The sequence below is a fragment of the Triplophysa dalaica genome, chromosome 17 (genome assembly GCF_015846415.1).
Source record: "Triplophysa dalaica isolate WHDGS20190420 chromosome 17, ASM1584641v1, whole genome shotgun sequence".
NCBI lineage: Eukaryota > Metazoa > Chordata > Actinopteri > Cypriniformes > Nemacheilidae > Triplophysa > Triplophysa dalaica.
Window position 1 is genome coordinate 18702236 of NC_079558.1, and position 18653 is coordinate 18720888.

Here is an 18653-nt window from a genome sequence, read left to right on the forward strand (position 1 = left end):
TCATGTGAAATATTAAGGATATATTCCAATATTTCATCATGTAATATTCTACTATGTAATAATTCATATTCCATCAATACTGTAAATTGTATTTATATGGGTATAATTAGAGTTATACTATGATGGCTTGTAGTGTTATAGTAAGGTATGAAAGTACTGTCTCGAAATCTCTCGTGTGAAATACGCATGCACGGAGTCTTAAAGTAAATATAAATACAATTAATAAACAACTTTGTAATACAGTTATACTGTTTGTCCTTACAATCGAAAGTACCTCTTTGAATATTTGACCGAAATATTTCCCATGATGCCTTGCGCTTGGCTCTGGCTTCACAGAGCTGAATGGCGCCTTTAATGTAGGAGACAAGAAAACTCCTCAAGATAACCGTTTATTTCATTAAACTCTCACTCTATTTTATACAATAAACACTTGATCGATATTGTTGGGATAGTGACAGCAGGTGCACGATGGCTCCATTCAGCTTAATGTCAGTCGGTGCTAATGTTTTGTTAAAGTCAGTGGGACTGTTCTCGAGCGCGTCTGTTGTGAGGTGAGCGAGCTCTAAAATTACTCGCACGTGTCTTTTCAGGAAAAAAAAATGTATTTATAATAAAACTGCACAAGTTACTTCCTGCATTGTCCAAAACTGATGCATGCCTTTCTGTGACGTTACGGTGCTACACGGGGGTACATCGTGTACAATGATAATACCATGTTTTTAGGCATTTGCTATGTAAAACGGCGTTTCTTCACTTTTTACCAGTGACTTTGGCAGGATAAGGATTGTTAAAATCATTTTATGGACGTTGTACTTAAACGGGGCATTTTCATGGATATACAACATTGCAGCACCAAGCATAATTATTCTCATTTTAACTGCATATTGGTAATGACAGCAAGGCGTTGAGCAGCTCTGGCCCTATAGTAATATCAGCATAGTTATATTTCATAAAGCAAGATTCATGATAATCTGTTATTTTGTAATTGTAGGTGTTCATGTGTCTTTCCGGTGATAAAGAGTTTTAGCACCACAGCCAGGGATCCGCCAAAGAGACCCCTCACAGCATATATGAAATTTATGCAGGAAATGCAGCCCACCTTCGTCAGACAAAACCCAGGTATTCTGATCACTGAAGCTGCTGGCGTTTGCAATGTTACCTTGCATATCCGTTTATAAAAAGAAAAAAATACTTCTTAACCTCCATAATTAACTTTTTTAAATTCAGGAATAAAAAATGTGGATATCGTCCGAAAGATAGCACAGCAGTGGAGAGGCCTCACTCCTGAACAGAAGCAGGTACGTGTGAGTTGGATGGGTTTGTGTATGAACAGACGTGTGTCATTGATTCAGTGTACCTGCAGCCGTTTCAGGAAGTGTCATTGGCAGCTAGAGAGCAGTACAAGCTTGCTCTGCAGGAATACAAAGCCCAGCTCACCCCTGCACAGTCTGCTGCTATCGCAGAGGAGAGAAAACAGAAGCTCGCCAAACGAAAAGCCATCCGGAGAAAGAAGGCGAGTGTCCCTCACATTCAGTCACATACTAGTGTGCCTTACCACCAGTAATGAGAACACTACAGTTTCTTCTTAAACGCATGAATACTTCTTTAAGAACCGCTGCTTTAGGGTGAAGGATATTGTTTTAACTCTAGGAGCTGAATTCTCTTGGCAAGCCCAAACGGCCTCGAAGTGGATTCAACATCTTTATGGCGGAACACTTTGAGGAAGCACGAGGATCTACTATGCAGGTGAAGAAATAAGAGATCTTTTTTGCCATTTCATTTAGTGAAGCAATGTCACAAAAACAAAAATCAAGCCACATACTTAAAAATTCCCAGGGTAATGGCTAACCGGGAAATATCATCAAAAAGTCATAGAAATATGACTATTATCAATAATCTCAATCATTTCAAGAAATGCTCTCAAACTCTTTGTAGATTTCACACAATATGATTTGGTGGCAACAAGTGTGTTGAATGTCATTTCTCCTCGCAGGGAAAGATGAAATCACTGACTGATGACTGGAAAAGGCTCAACATCCCACAGAAACAAGTGAGTTTCACCTGAACAGCCCTGATCTTCCCTTTCAGATGAGCATCAGAATGCTGTATCTCACCTCACTGCTTCTTTCTCAGATTTACACACAGCTGGCAGAAGACGACAAAGTCCGTTACAAAAACGAGATTAAGTCGTGGGAGGAGCACATGACGGAGATCGGAAGAGAAGATCTTGTTCGGAGAAAAGAGAGGAGGTCCCTGAAAGCAACAGCCACTAAGGACAGAAAGAAGTCCAGCGTCTCAGTGTTAAAGGCAAAAGCCATGAAAAAGAAAACCTCTATGAAGAAGACTGATTCAGGAACGGCTGCTAAAAAGACTGTGAAGAGCACCACGAAGTGAGGTGTGTGTTTGTGTGTTATAAAGGCCAGTTCCGTCATGAATAAAGACTCTATTCTTTCCATTAAAGCACTTCTGGTGTTTCAAGCTTGAAGGTTTTAGGAGGTCCCCGTAATTTCATTAAACTGTTTTCTCGCAGCTTTAAAGTACAGTATTATGTTCAGGATATTTTAGATCCCAAGTACCTGTGACCACTCATGTAGTGTTATACTGCTTTCTGAAGTCCGTTTCTTAACATGCATCAGTTTTGCTTTTTTGTCTCCCACAGTGAGTTGTGTCTCATGCTTTCCAAATAGAAAACAGCAGCTTTTGTATGATATCTTTAATTGCAAAATAAACATTTACATTTTCTACAAAAACAAAAGGTATTTACAACAGCATGTTATCTCCACTATGGTTACATTTCTTAAAGACCACATGAAATTGTTTATGGAGATAGTAGTAGTTCTTCTACACTCCACTTCTTTTAAAACAGGATGTTTTGTTTGGACTATAGCCTATAGGCTTATTTTAAATAACAGCAACAAACCATGAGTTGCTACTTGCCAGCTCCGTAAAAAAGCTTATATAAAAACATGACATTATTTACAATATTATGTGAAATATTATTTGGGGAATAAATTCAGGGCTTCGTGTGAGAATCGGGTTTGGCCTCTTGCAGTAAGGTTTCAAAATCAGGTGAGCACACCAGCTTGTGCGTGACGTTTCCCAGCACGGTCATGTCTCCAGTGCGCCCCTCTGACAGCCGCACACACACCAAATGCTGCGGATGCAAACACCATCAGCTTTTTATTGTAAATGACATATATAAAACGCATCCGGTTTATGACCTGCAGACTCACCTGTAGGAAAGAGAAGGCGGCTCCCTCAGAGACATCTAAAGTTACATTTCCCATGAGCAGCTGAACTTTACCCGACCTTCTTATTTGTAGTTTTCCAATCAGACCCTCGGAGAAGTCAGACAATACATGCATATGGGTCTTTTCAGTTTGATCCTGAGAAATGAAGACGTCACAGCATTAAAACCTGTCACGAGAACACTGAAACAGATATTAAACTGGAAATGTAGTAACCGGTAAGCTGTGAAATCTCAGTGGCACAGTGTGAACATATCCTACTTTAACATGCGGCGAGCGTTTGTCTGCAGGTTTGACGGATTCGTGTCTCTTCTTCTCTGGGCTGCTGCTGTTTTTCGGCTGACCTGGTATGACATCAGGAAGCTGAATGAACAGCAGCTCTTCCCTCTCTGAAACACAAAGCTGCTCAAATAGTTCTCGAACTGTTGGCTGCTGTGGGGTCACAAACGTGGCCGGTTTCAGGACGTCGGGCTCTTCTTTAACTGCATAAACCACAATGTCTTGATTCAGTGCTTTGTTAAGAATAAATGGCATAAGAACTAACCTCCTAAAGCCACTGCAAACACAGTCACTTACATGTATTAGCTGCGTCTGTGGACAAAAGGTTGCACGCCTGACGGAATGGAAGCCTTATTGGTCTCTGCGTTGGGTCGTTTTTTAACCCGGGATCATCCAAAAACTATTCATTAAACCGAGAAGAAAAAAAAGAATTAAAAAGCAGTCGACTCTTTAAATGCAAATTCCCATGATAAAATCAGTTTCCTTTTTTATTTGAAACACATTCAATGGCTCAGCCCTTATTTCAATGTCTGTTTATACTTAAATCTAAGATTTTCTACCTGCCATTTCTAATCAGCTGGAATCAAAAGAACCTGTCTTCAATATTTATTTTCCAGTGTGTTTCCCTAGAGGATTTCTACAATAATATCCACAAACGTTCACTTTTTCAAGCAGATGTACGTCAGGGTCGATGTGTTATTGTGACTTACATCATCTCGTTGGAGTTTTTGTAAAATTGCATCATCATCATCCTCTTTAGAATTGATCTTCTCCTTATCAAAACACTTGGTGACTAGTGCAGGATCACAGTTGCTCGGGTTCGAGCCTCCCCAATTACCTGCAGGTGAGGAACCAGACGCGAGTGAAATGTAAATCTTTCTGATTCTTTCTCTATGAGTCAGTGGTGTGTAAACGTACCCGGTTTTCTGTAGGTGTCTGCAGGACCCTGTTCAAATATAGAGTGAGACTGAATCGTCTGGGGTTTTTCCCGTCGTCTTCTTTCTCTCTGTCTGTCATCTCTGTCTCTTCTCTCCTTCTTCGGTGCTGTGTGGGTCTCCTCCTGTAACCTCCAGAAAGACAAGAGTTACGGGTGAGTTTGCTGCCAAAACAGAGTTAATCAAAATAACTTCAGTGCACTTTTTACGTGGTCAGTGAGTTTTCTAAAGACATTAGATTAGTCTCCCACCTAACCTGAGAACACAAGAGATACAGATAAAATGTGTTTCTAGAATACTTACTCGTCTTTAGTTTTGCGCACAGAGTTAACGTTTGGTACGAAGGTTTTCTGTAGAAAGAAAATAACTGGGGAGTCAATTACAGGTCCATAAAAAATATATGATATATAAACTGACGATGAGCTGTACAAGTCAACCTTCTTAAATCCACCCAGGGTGAGATCTCTGGAGCGCAGGGAGGTCAATCTGCCCGGTGGAGGGGGATTCAGAGATATCCGGCCCGGAAATCCTCTACCCAGAGCAAATGATGATCTGAAACTCGGTTCTGGATCCCCATCACTATGATCAGACATCCTGACAAAAAATACATGTGTTAAAAAAAAGACACTATTCCTTAAACATTACAGCTGAAATGAACAAAAGAATGTTGTCAAAAATGTCAATGGCTGTAACAGCTACACTACTTATTTTGATGAAACCTATAAGGGTCTGTGTGATGTTGGTGTGTTATTTGGTGCATAAGAACCGTTAGAACACCATAAAGGAATTACTGGTTTTATTGGTAAACATCTTACGGTTCATATTTGCATTTATCAGGGAAATGTTATATTTTGTCAGCAGATATCACAGGCAGTGCACCAATCTGATGCTTAATTATGTGCAACAACACGTTTTCACACCGAAAGGACGCTGCGCGCGCCTCCTTGTTTGTCAACACAGCTAATACAACGCAGCTTTTAACACGACTCGGTGCCGCTTACGATGGGTTGTAAATCTACAAAAAAGACGCAATAATGTAGATATAAAGGAAAACAAAGACTATACGTACTTGAAATTTGTGTAAACGCCTTTAGACGCATCTGTAATATTAGCCGAGCTAACGGCTACGTGCTCCAGAAGCGTCAGTCACGGGTCACGTGACCGCGCCTCACCGGTAACATGACAGACTCACAAACCTTTTATAAAACACACACCACACGCGCTTTATTGTTATGTGTTTCCTCCTTTATGAGAAAGTACAATTAATATTAAAAATATACATTTAATTTTCATTTGATGTTTTCGGTGTCTTGTTTGTGTATTTAGATGTGCGTATGGGAAATTACCAAGGAAAAGTCTTTGTGTGTACATGCAAACAAATGTCATGCTTACATGACGTGTGACGACACAGTCGAGAACATGTTTGCATTTATAACAATAAATACACATTTGTAACCTATAATAAAATAATACAACTGTCTCAAAAGTTAGTATTCTATTCTGTTACATATTCGTGTTGAGAATGTTGTCTAGGCAGACAGCTCACTACACAGATGTTGTCTAGTTAGACGACTCGGTAGGTTTTGTGACTCTCTCGATCATCTTTTGGCTGATGCTGCACTGAGGGCGGCGCTGGTCTCACTTTCTCCTCCGCTCCCCTCCGGTCACTTCGAGTAACTTAACGGAGAGCCCGCGGTCAGGATGATCTGAGAGCTGCGAGTCAGCGGTGCTCTGCGACAGACATGGCCGCTCAGCGTGAAGCCTTCAGCGGATACTCACAGCAGTCTGACCCGGGCTCGAACAGCGAGCGCAGCGCCGACTCTCCTCTGCCCGGGTCTGAGGATGACTCCACCGGACCCGCCGCGCCGCCGGACCCCGAGTGGACCGAGGAGAGGTTTCGAGTGGACCGCAAAAAGCTGGAGATCATGCTTTTAGGTAAAACTCTTATTTTTACAAGAACATTTAACACTTTATAAAGTTTATGAAACTCACAGTACTACACAACGAGCACACTTATAAAAGTGAGTCATTGTCTTGTTGAGTTAAACACACACTTGAGCAGTAATGTGGTATAATGCATTAACTCCAGTTTGTTGTTTCTTCTGTGTCCTTCACTTTATTTTGACACGTAGGCTGCAATTCTTTGTTTTCAATGATTTTGCTGTGCGATATGTGTTTAGACAGATCGTGGCGTGAAAACATAGAACTTTAAAAACACTGGAGGATAAAAACATCTCTATCAGTCCTCCATAAGGATCGGGCTCCATCCCTCAATAACACACGAATGTATCAGAGATACAGAGAAAACCTCACAGTGCTTGATAAAAGTACAGTTCACTATTTAAATTCATTCGTAGATCATTTTCATTTATGTAAAGATCATTTCTAACAAAACATAAGATTAATAAGCTTTTATTAAGGGGAGTTATTTGTTTGGTTTATAACATTTCGTGATGTAGCCTATCGGGTTTATTCTTATTGAGTAGTGTTGTATATATTTATCCATGTTTTGTCTGTACATGAGTACAGTAAGAGTTATGATGGGATGGTGTGTGTGTATTCTGAATGGCAATAGGGGGCAGTGTTAAAACAGCTCTGTTTTTGACATTAGCCTGAATTCATTGTGTTTTTCTTCATTACTTAAAGTCTTACACTGTCATTTCAGTACAGTAAGCTCTCTGAAAAAAGTTTTAACAAAGGTTGAGGATATAATAGAAATTAATATGGAAAATTATTAAATGTCCAGATATTCAAATGTAAGCTTTAGACTTTAGTAATAAAGGCTGGACAGGTCATTAGCAGGATAACATTTATTTCTTTAATGATCTTTATCTTTTTCTCCTGCACATGTACCGCAAATTGTTTTTGGATGTGCACACGGTCACTCATAATTCATTCAGCATTTTTTCACCCTTGTGTCATTCGAAACTTTGACCGAGACATTTCACAAAATATCTTCTTTTGTGTTGCAATTAAGAAAGAGTCACATGCAGGTTAACAACAACATGAGGAGAAATAAATGATGACGATGTTTTGTTTTTGGCTAATCCATCCCTTTAACCTTCATGTATGTTGTATGCTTGAACATATTCTTAATAATAGACAGAAAATGAGTCATTTACATCTAAAGAAACAAAAAAATGACCTGATCACGTTTGATTCGAGTGGATTTCTTGAAGAGAAAGAGTTATGGACAGGAGCTGCACATCCTCAATGGCTCTGTTGGGATATCGAATGTTTTGATGCTCTTCGGGTCGTGCATTCCATGTTATATACTCGTGGGTTTCAGTTGGGAAGTTTGACTCTGGAAAGGGACACCGGCGACACACACAGACAAAGTCACCAGGTTCAGTCAACCACAACAATCCTTCCCGCTGAGGTCATTCAGCATCTCTTCATGGGATGTTTTTGGACAGTATTTCATGGTTCCGAATGATATTAGCATTCCGTTGGAAGACGTACAGATGAGTTTATGTGGGTTGTACATGAACTAACATGGTACAGACTCAGGATAACTCGGGAATAGAGATCTAGAACATACAGTGACCTTGTGAGCTAAATATTAAAAGCATTACACTAAGATCCATCAAAGTACAAAGCTTTGCTGTAAGTAGACATTCCAGCATTTTAGATCAGTTTGTCAGCTTATTGTCAGCAGTAATGATAAACTGTTATCATCACACGGTGTCATTTTGTTAAAGAAGAACTCGAAGGCTGAGAGAGAGTGAATAACATTGTTTTTTTGTTGTCATATATTATGAGTTTAATCTTGATATTTAACAGCGACAAGTTCAGAGAATTGGCTGCATGTTTCTGAAATGTTCACATCACAGGTGTGTGTTCCAAAAGAACTCAGTCTTTCAGATATAATGAGAAAAGTTAAGAAACATTCATCTTGAATGGGAACATATATGAATCATGTCGTTTTATATCTGTTTTATCTGGCTCATAAGAACACCGCCATTCTGGAGTTTTCTCGAATCGATAATGAATCACATAAAGTGTACTTCCATATTATTTAAATTGTGTGTGATTGTGTAGAGTAGTGATTTGTTTGTTATGCATGTCTGAATGTCATCGGCAGAAAAGAAGCCCTCAAAATACATAAGTATGCTTTGTTTCTAAACTGAGTGAGCTTACACAAGCAGTCTTCTGTATGGCATTGTTTTCCTTTTGGCCTCATTCTCACTTTAACTTTAAATGTCAACTAAGTTTAAATATACTTAGAATTACATTATTATGTTTTCGGCAGTCTCATATGATGATATCATGAAGTATTCTGTGGTGAAGAGATGATCAAGTAGTGGTCTTCTGATAGGGTTTTTTAATGGGCAAGGTTAAGAAAGCACTGTGGACGATTCGCTGATAAGAGGCCGATATAACACAAATTCAATTTAATGAGTAAATGAGCTACATTGGTGAATCTAAACGAACAATTATTGTGTATTACGTGCCTAGTTATTAACAGACTGGAACGCATGAAGAGGTGCATACGTGATGTTATATTAAGTGTGTGCAGCTAAACATGGCTTAAAATGAATCAAATATTTTAAATAATGTTTTTAATAACTATTGATACTTGAACAATTTAAAATACAATTGAAATTTTTTTCAATCTCATCCACTTTACATGACCCATTTTATGGTGGTTATATTACATTACTTGTGGCAAATGCCTGCTTTACATCTTAGTTTCAGTTTTATGAATAAAATGCTAATGTGCTGTACAGGGTGGCCAAATTGTCGACCATTAATACAATTATTGGTCTATCACTATTATCCAGAGATTATGCCCTTGAAAATGTCCAGTGAATTGTCTAGCAGTCAACAAGTCTTTGCAGTTCATCTGATCGAGTGAACATCTTCAATCTCAGGGAGTCACACTGGGACAAAAACTGCAGTCCATCAGTGGTCTGTTAAAGTCGTCCAAACAGGGAGGAATCATTCGGCTTGTTTAACTCTCTCACTGATGGATTTCTTCATTTCTGTAGAGTTCCAAATCTGTCACTGTAGGCCAATGATTTCTTAAAACACTTTGCTTTTTATGGCATGTGTAACATCAGACGAATATTTGTATACCCTTAAAAGTTATTTATTTTGTTTGAAGATTGCTTTAAAAAGATTTGTTAAGAACTGATTTTTAAATAGCTCATTGGCATTACTGTGCAGATGTTTTTTCTGGGTTGGCGTATTTCTTCTTGGTGAGATATATCGAAGGGTTATGGATAAATCACATCACAACCTTGAACCATGATATTCTTACTCTATAGAGAATATGATTCCACAAAATTAGTGCAAAAAGATGTTCAAATGTTAAAGATCCAACAGTCCAATGTATGGAATTTAGCGGCATCTAGTGGCGAGGTTGTAAATTACAACCAATGGCTCACTCCAGCGCTCCCCCCTCCCTTTCGAAACACTACGGTGGCTGACACAGGACTAAGATGTCATCACGTTTTCACTTCTTGCTGAAGGAGATGACGTATTTAAGAAACGTGTTCTGTAGAGCAGTTTATCCGTTTAAGGCTACTTTAGAAACAACATGGTGAATTCCGTGTAAGGCAGGGGTGTCCAAATTCAGTCCTGGAGGGCCTGTGTCCTGCAAGGTTTAGCTTCAATCCTAATCAAACACACCTGAACAGCTAATCAAGGTCTCACAAAGCAGACTTGAAACTTCCAAACCGGTGTGTTGAGCCGAGTTGGAGCTAAACTCTGCAGGACTGTGGCCCTCCAGGACCAACATTGGACACCCCTGGTGTAAGGGGACCCGTAGTGTATTTAGATAGAAATAGCTCATTCTAAAGTAATAAAAACACAACGCTTCATTATGTAAGATCTTTATACACATCTGAACACATTGTTATTTATATTATATTTAATTTCTGTCAATAGATTCTCAAAAAAATGACACACTGCGCCTTTAATACAGATTTATATAAAAATATTTATCAAGCTTTGAAAAGCACACCTGCATCATAACAGTAATCCAAATGATTACTAAATTTCCTGTGAAGTGAAACAATACATTGGTAAGAGAAAATGATGGGTTGATAACTTTAAATCTCATCGCGTCTCTCTTATCTTGTGACTAGTTGTTTAAGAAATTTCGCACTAATTAGGTTGGAAGCAATAAGATTCAAAGTGATCGTCTTATTTGAATTTAGCCTTTGAATATACTTGTTTTGGTTTCAGTTTAGCTAAAAAGGCTGAACAAATAATTTTCATAAAAAAATTATTCATATTAATAATAAATATTTTTTATTTTTTTACACACATTTTAAAGTGAATTATTTATTTAGACATGTCTGCTAAAACTCCACATCTAGGTATACGCTCACAAAGAGATAAAGCTTACACCATATCAAAACCAGACACACAGGGACACGTGAGAAAAAGTGTATTTCCGTGTTCAGAGTTTTTGTCCTTACCATCCATGATGCTATACGCAACAAGTGACTGTGGTTTCAATTTCAGGAAGTTTCTAAAATATACGGTGTCACATCATGTTTGCTTAGTACACAGTGTTACACACCCACACCACAAAACTCTTATTTTTCTTTGGAGGTCATTGGTTCTAAGAGACAGTATACTGGTCTTCTATTTATGGAGATCATTCTATAATGCTTTAAGTGTAATTTGGCAAACTGTGTTCTGGGTGTATGTGTGTGTGCATGGCTGGTTAAAAACTTCATCTTTTTGTAGTCTGTGGGATGAAAGTGTAGGGACGGAAGTGAGTCTGGTGAAGAATGTGCTCGGGGCTAACTGTCCTCTGGACTGAGGCCTAGGGAAACACTTTCCTCTGTTGAGGGTAAACGTGGCATTCTACCCGAGAACTACTGCTGAGACCAGTCGCCTCGGCCTTCAGTTCATAGAAAAACAAGGCGTGATCTTGCCGTGGGTTTTGAGTGTATCGGCCGATCCTTTAGGAAAAGATCTCCGTTGCTGCTTAGAAAACTATAGTGTTGGCCAAAAAACATTGAAGAGAATGGAAATAAGTCTGTGAAGGGTGGTCGAATGTATTGGGAGCATTCAGGAAGCCTGGCTTGTGTTGTTGGGGTATGAAGGACCCTCGAGAGGTGGTGGGCGGAAGAGTCCCAGAGCTCACAGCACATAATTCACTGCAGCTGTTGAGAGTCTCTGTTTTAAAAAATGCTGGCTCGGACCCGAGACTTTGTTATGACAAGGAAAAGAACGAGCCGTTACACTGCAGCTACCACCTCGACTATCACGAGTCACAAACAAAAGGTTTGCAATCCAACCATACTTGTTCCTTTCATGTCGAAGAGAGAAATAACCTTCCATTTTTAATTTGAAGGATTGGAATTTTCACAGAAAGAAATCCGTCACGACCCTTTTTTTAAATGTTTTGTTAAGTCTGAGATGGTCCTCTTGATTAATTTCAAACATTCGTAACACAAGGTTTTCCCAGCTTTGGCAGTGTTGTTGCCTGTTTTTTCTTTAGCAAACATCCCAATGCGATCACACTGAAAGATTAGAAACACGAAGAAAAAATACCAAATATGTAACTGCCTGGGGATAATCTCTTCATACGGTTTCTTAAGAACTGATGCTAAGACATGTGAGCAAGATGTTTGCATCAGACCAAGGCTCATGCTAAGAATACTCAAACATGCTTTATGAAGAAACACATTCGCATTATTGAAATATGTGGTCTTTCTGAATCCTCATATCTTCATATTTTTACATAAATCATTTTTATATCAGTCACCTTTATGCAGTGTTGGATGCAACTAGTTACTAAGTAATTAGTTACTGTAATTTTATAAAAGTAAGAGATTACTTAAAAAAATGTCTGTAATTTAATAACAGTTACTTCTGATGTAATTAAACTTAATACTTGTGTGTGCAATAGTGGAATTGACATCAAAATTCAAATTCCAACTTTAAAGTAACTTCTAACTCTAACTGTGCTTTTTTACTTTGGTCAGTTAATAATAATACTTTATGTAGTTTAATATTATTTATTTGAATGAATTAAGAGCTGTTTCACGTCTATCACTGAATCACTGAACTAATTAAGGTTGATATAGGATGTAGAAAGTCATTAGTAATAAGTCATTAAATACTTTTTGGAGAGAGTCATCTGTACAGTAATCTAATTACACTATAGAATATGTCATTAGTAACTAGTAATTCATTACTTTTTCAGAGTAACTTGCCCAACATTGGCAAATGTTTGTCACTGGTTTTCGCAAATTTCTAACCAATAAAACTTTTCGTCAACTTTGACGACGCAGTGTGTAATCATTGAAAAAGTTTTGTGTTTTATCTGTGTTAGTTTGGTGAATTTGGACATACAAGGTTTCAGATGGACAGCAACAATATGTTGAAAAAGTTTTGTTCTTGTTTCTCTAGCAAATGGCAGCGAAGTAAAATTTTAAAAGCTGTTTTTCACCAAAGTAAAGTAAAGCAATTCTGGTGTGATTGACGTGCAGGAAGCCATTTTGTTGTCATTTGAATGGGAAAATGAACCGGAAATGAGGAATGACATCAGAAAGAAAGCATCATGAATTTGTGATTGAACCCAAAGCAAATCCATTGAGCGCTGGTGTTGAAAGATGAGAATCCCAGCATTCAGGACACACAGCTGTTGATACTGGTTGGGTTGATCAACACACTGCTGCTGCTGGAGACCAATGTGGATGTGGATGGTATAGATTTACCTCATCCACAGAACGCTCACATTCAGACCCACTCACGCTCAGCTGGGACATGTGAAACCTGGAGACACACTTCAAACTTGAATTGATTGGAATGATTTCTCTTTTTGAGGTTCAATAATACATGAGGTCATTCTCTTATAAAAATCTGCTTTGTAGCTTTCACAATTTGAAGATCTCGAATAATTGTGACATTTCATACAAACATCAGGTATATTTAATAGACTGATCATATGGAACACACAGTCATTCAGTTCCCTAAAGGTCTCATCTGTGATGTCATTTCCTGTTATATTCATCACATGATAACAAAATGGCTCCATGTATGCCCTTAACAGCACACTGACCGGGCCAAACAAACAAATACTGACTTGCAGAATACTTAGTGTTCGCTCATCATTGCGTGATTATGAGATGACTGCGCTGCATGTGTTAAACGTCACAAACCTCATGAGCTCATGCTCCCTGAGGCTTTAAAGCGTTCGTCGTCTGTTAAGAATTTATCGTGCCACCGTTTGCGCATCAGACCGCGTCTTCTGTCGTATGCATTACGCAACCTCTCCATGACATCAAGCAGAAAGTTCACGATTACGCGGCCAACAATGATGAGGCCACAGATCTAGCTGAACGCTTGGATCGACATCATTACACATCTGTGCGATTGTTTGGTGGTTTCCATGCGACGGCGGGCTGTTGTTAGCGTTGAAGCAGCGTAATGACTTATGTGTTTAATACACACATTTTTTATCATGAGCAATTCCAAGTGCACAAATATAAGATACAATCCCACTGGGGAAACCCAGAGTTAAGAGCCAGGACGGAAAGAGATCGCCTTAAATCTACAGCTCGTATGAAACTACAAACTCATAACCATGACAATTACACTTTCCTTCAGTAATAATAATAATATATCATTATAATCATCATGTAGAATTCATCTACCTTGTGAATTGCAAACTTAATCATTTAACTCAAAGCACGTTGATGTAACTTGTCTTAGGAAAGCCATCTGTCAACATTTGTATTCATCAGAATGTGCACACAGACTCAGAAGGACCATTTTTTTCTGCCAATCATCAAGATTATTTCTCCTGTAAATGTTGAATGTATATAGTCCCTCTCCTTCATTCTTGAAAATCAATGATTCTAGAAAAGTTATTAGTCAGGCTTTATAGGTCAACAAAGAATGAAACACCCACAAAACATGTTGCACAAAATGTTCTTCATACAGGTTTTAATACTAGAATTGCTTAAACTAAAAAGTCTTTGGGAACCAAAACAATTGTCCTCTATAACATTGTCACTGAAATCACCTACACCCTAAAAAATGATAAAGGTGCATCAAAGTGTTCTTTGATAAAACAGAAGAACCTTTTTTTATCTAAATGGTTCCCAAAAGAGAATGACCCACATTGCTAAACTATTGACAGGCGACTAAACAGCCCCGGTTCACTGTTTAGAATGATGATTTTCTCAGGATTTAAAAGCAGTTGGAAACATTTGAGATATTGTAAATACTAGATACAACAATTGATACAATAAGATACAATAAAAAAAAGAATACAACATTAGCCTAGTGGTTTTTGGATATTTTACTGCAAAAGTCTTACAAACTCTACCTTTAAGATTATTAAAAGGTAAGAAGACGGTTCTTTAAAGAACCTTTGACTACATTGTTCTTTGGCATCGCTGTGAAGAGCCTTTCAAGCACCTATATGTTGAAGATCGAAATGTGTAACAAACTGTCTACACAGTGGCGTACAATATTACAATCAGAAAGTCGAAATACATTTTTTTGGTAACATCACCCTCTTTGGAGCTGGAATTGGATTTTATGTGCGGGTGAGAAATCTTGTTCATGACATATTTATGTTTCTAGCTCTAGCTTTAAGTTCTGTCGGTCTATAGTTGGCCTTGGGTGTGTTGAAGCTGTGTAGAGCCCCTCTTACACCGGTGTAGCCTAACCCCACATTCAGTAACCTAGAGGCTTTCTTTGCTTACAGTGTGGTTAACCACAACCTTGCCTGAGAGGATATTGGCAGCCCTGGCATTCTTCAGTTTTGCATTTCACTCAGAAGAGAAGAAATCTAGTCACAAAGAAGACTTTTGGGTCACTAATCTGTTTTTGGAAACCAATCTGTCTTGGATAAGAGTGTATGTGACCTATGCCAGTAATTCAGTGATATTGTTTTGATTGCCTGTATGTGAAGAGGGATGTTTGTCTTTGGTCTTGAGTATATTGATTTATTCTGCTGTTGTGGAGAGATGTGGATGATGTTGGCGGGCTGCACTGAGACACGGAGCTTTCTGTCTTTAAAGCGTTTATATTCAAGCAAAACCGTTGCTTTTTTTGTCCTGCCGTGTGGAGTAAAATCAGCTGAATCTACTTTCAGGTGAACAAATTTCAACAATCTGAGCGTGTTGTGTTCACATCACAGTAACATACTGCCTCAAGTGGGCAACGATAGAAATATGTCATGAGATTTCTCCTTTCTTTCATTTTAAGAGGATGTTGTGTTAATGTTAGTTAGTTGATGAAGTTAGGGTGGGGCAGTTTGGGAAGCTCCTCCCCCTTTTAAAATAACAAATAGTATTTAGTTGACCTCACAGCATGCAGAGTGATGTCATAAAAATCATTGATCTGTATTGGCTACAGCGCAAGACTTAATTTAAAATAGTTTTATCTTCTAACTGTGGGTTTTTTCAATGGTTTGAAGCACAGTCGTTCATGGATATCCGTATCTATACTCAAAGCCAAAAACTGTAATTTTGACTTCTTGGGGTCTTTAAATATTTTAACTGTACTAGACAAGTTATGTTCTAATTTGGTTTCTCTGGAAAAAAAAACGTACAGATCGCATATCACAGGCCAGTCTTATATTAATCTTGAGTACGTATACAGTAGTATTGCGTATGTTGTATCTTGGAAGAGTGTTTAGTTTGATCAAATTTATAAAAGAGAGATACAGCTGTGCGATAATTTCCAGGAAAAACACGAGCCGCTAGAGGTGGGACTAATGGGGAGACTGGGATGGAAGTACAACATCATCACATTAATCCCTTTGTGTTTTGTACATTATACACGTAATAACAATGCCTATTTTGTAATGAAAAATTGCAGCATTTATATTTATATTTAGTCATTTAGCAGACGCTTTTATCCAAAGCGACTTACAGTGCACTTATTACAGGGACAATCCCCCTGGAGCAACATGGAGTAAAGTGTCTTGCTCAAGGACACATTGGTGGTGGCTGCTGGGATCGAACCAGCAACCTTTGATTTACCAGTTCAGTGGTTTAACCCACTAGACCACCATCTCCACATTTATTGTCAATAGTTTAGCAATGTGGGTCATTCTCTTTTTAAAAACCGTGTGCCCTAATAATCTTCAGTTAAGATTTGAAAATGCACTTCCGTCCTGGAAAGATGGCATTCCTGTAAACCCGAAATTGGGAAATTGAGTTATGATGTTTAAGTTTTGAGATTGTTGTACTGTTGTTGAGTCCTTTTAATTTTGAACATTTAGCAAAGTCCTTTTTTTATTTATAGTTAAACAAAAGAAAGATCTTAAAAAAACCATCCTTTATCATCCCTTAACAAACATCCTTCACACACACGCCTCCCAAAACCTAAGCATAAGCACCACTCTTCTGAACGACGGTCACCCTAAAAGTAAAAAATACAACAAACCAAGATCCAAGATAATTGAACATTCATCATTAACAAGACTTCTCCTTTCCAAAAACTCTTAAAATAACACTTCATTTCAAATATCAATCTCCTAATGCAGTCTCACCCAAAGCATGATGGGAACTGAATTTCATTCTCAACAAATCGTCTTGAATTAACTTGTTGAAGTTAAGTTGGACTAACTCAAAAGTTTTAAAAATGTTTTATGTCATATTAAGTTTACACTAATTTAACTGTTTAATTTCTTTGAACATTCTGGTTTACAGTGTAAAAAAACATATTGATGTGTTTTAGCTTTATCAGTTTTGAGAAGAACATGAATCTGTTCAGCTTTATTCAGCATTATTTTCAGAGAAGAAGGTGCTGTTTATGAAAAGTTTCCTGAAAGCTTTCCACGCTCTCATAAATCCATTAGATCCTGTTTGGCTTTTTTTCTTGGCCAATTACAGAGAAATGAGTAACTGTTTTTCTCTAACAGAATAAAACTGTGTAAAGTATGTCAGAGAGGCTTGTGTCTGATTCAGTCTGTGGTCATGTTCAGTCAATCTGCTCTGAGAACTTCCCTATAATTCACTGGATATAAATAAACACATCACATTTGTCCGAATTTCTGGACACCCTAATTCTAAAGCTTGTGTCTATTTATATAGGCCACGGTCTGGTTAAACAATATTTGAACGGAGGTATTTTGACATTCTGTAAAGTTGTCTGTTGGTGGTTGTTTTGGTTAATGTTTGATTTTGCGGTCTGGAAACAACACCCAAGTTGTCTCTGATGTAAATGATTCATTTATGAGAAGTGATGAACACATCATGTCGACTGTGATGTTTCTTTAATCTAAATCAAATGTTCTCAAACATCTCAAAACTAAACAGTATACGTAGGTTATGTCTGGAATGTTTTCTCATCTCGTGTGGCTTAGAAGGAAAGATACACTTCATTGAAGCATTGTAAATGTGGTTGTATGGATCACAGAGTTTCTTTCCAAATGTCTGAAAGTAGTTAAGCAGTGATGGGTCTGCAGAGATGTGGATGGGTGGGAAAACAGGTTTAAATTGGATTGACATCTTTTCTTCCCAAGGCCATGTGGAAAAATGTATTGATATGAATTTCTGATCATGCCAACGTAGTGAACGCTGATGTTATATTTCTCCTGAAATGTCTCGTTCTTCTCTGCAGCTGCCACCGAGGGCCGCGTCAACGGAGGTGAGGACTTCTTTCAGAAGGTAAGAAAATAATATCTGCAAAAACACCAAATAATAAAAAATATTTTCATGTTTAGTTCTTGGTTACTGTGCTAGACTGACAGTCGGCCTTCAGAAAATATCACCGGAATCTTGAGGATTTTTAGGTGTTGTGCTATGGTAGGGATAACAAGATAGTTACTGGATTTTACTGTAAATTGAATAAGGAATCGTTAAAATTGTATTTCTGGTAAACGAAATGAAATGTTTCACATATGAAATGCTTCATATACTTCAAAAATCTTTATTCAATAGATTTTGATCTTATAACTTGATGAATGCTAAAAAGACAATATTTTTTATAACAAATGAAAATGTGGTATTTAAATATTTGAAACCGTAAAACTAATATTACTCAATTTTATAGTTTAACTTTGAATAAATGAGCCTCATTTGAGGCCTTTATAATATAGCTGCTATATGCAAACATCCATGATCAGATGTTATTCATCACAATGAGAAATGATTTTATCTTCGTTTAAAGATGATGTGACACACAAGATGATATCTGCCTATCTCATAATAATCTTGAGTACCTACAGTATCTTCAAAGAGTCTTTAGTTTGATCAAATTT

General features: G+C 37.9%; 3 protein-coding genes across 4 annotated transcripts in view; 2 read left to right on the forward strand and 1 right to left on the reverse strand.

Moving 5' to 3' along the window:
• The first annotated feature begins 294 nt into the window (after positions 1-294).
• Positions 295-2755, forward strand: tfam (transcription factor A, mitochondrial). The gene is made up of 7 exons (XM_056771243.1): positions 295-551; positions 992-1119; positions 1228-1298; positions 1364-1513; positions 1651-1746; positions 1994-2050; positions 2134-2755. Exons 1-7 carry the CDS (start codon positions 469-471, stop codon positions 2392-2394), a joined length of 846 nt encoding a protein of 281 aa, XP_056627221.1. The 5' UTR covers positions 295-468; the 3' UTR covers positions 2395-2755.
• zgc:171971 (uncharacterized protein LOC569690 homolog) lies at positions 2699-5646 on the reverse strand. The gene is made up of 9 exons (XM_056771242.1): positions 5532-5646; positions 4900-5056; positions 4766-4812; positions 4446-4594; positions 4238-4365; positions 3825-3927; positions 3510-3730; positions 3234-3386; positions 2699-3154 (listed from the first exon to the last, which is right to left on the reverse strand). Exons 2-9 carry the CDS (start codon positions 5053-5055, stop codon positions 3014-3016), a joined length of 1098 nt encoding a protein of 365 aa, XP_056627220.1. The 5' UTR covers position 5056; positions 5532-5646; the 3' UTR covers positions 2699-3013.
• Positions 5647-5826: 180 nt separating this feature from the next.
• bicc1b (BicC family RNA binding protein 1b) overlaps positions 5827-18653 on the forward strand; it is a 57862-nt gene continuing 45035 nt past the window's right edge. The window contains exons 1-2 of one of the 2 annotated variants that reach the window (XM_056770554.1): positions 5827-6397; positions 18014-18060. In XM_056770554.1, the coding sequence (XP_056626532.1) occupies positions 6205-6397; positions 18014-18060 (240 nt within the window). In that variant the 5' untranslated portion in view covers positions 5827-6204. The remainder of the gene's footprint in view (positions 6398-18013; positions 18061-18653) is intronic. The other variant, XM_056770553.1, reaches the window with a different exon arrangement.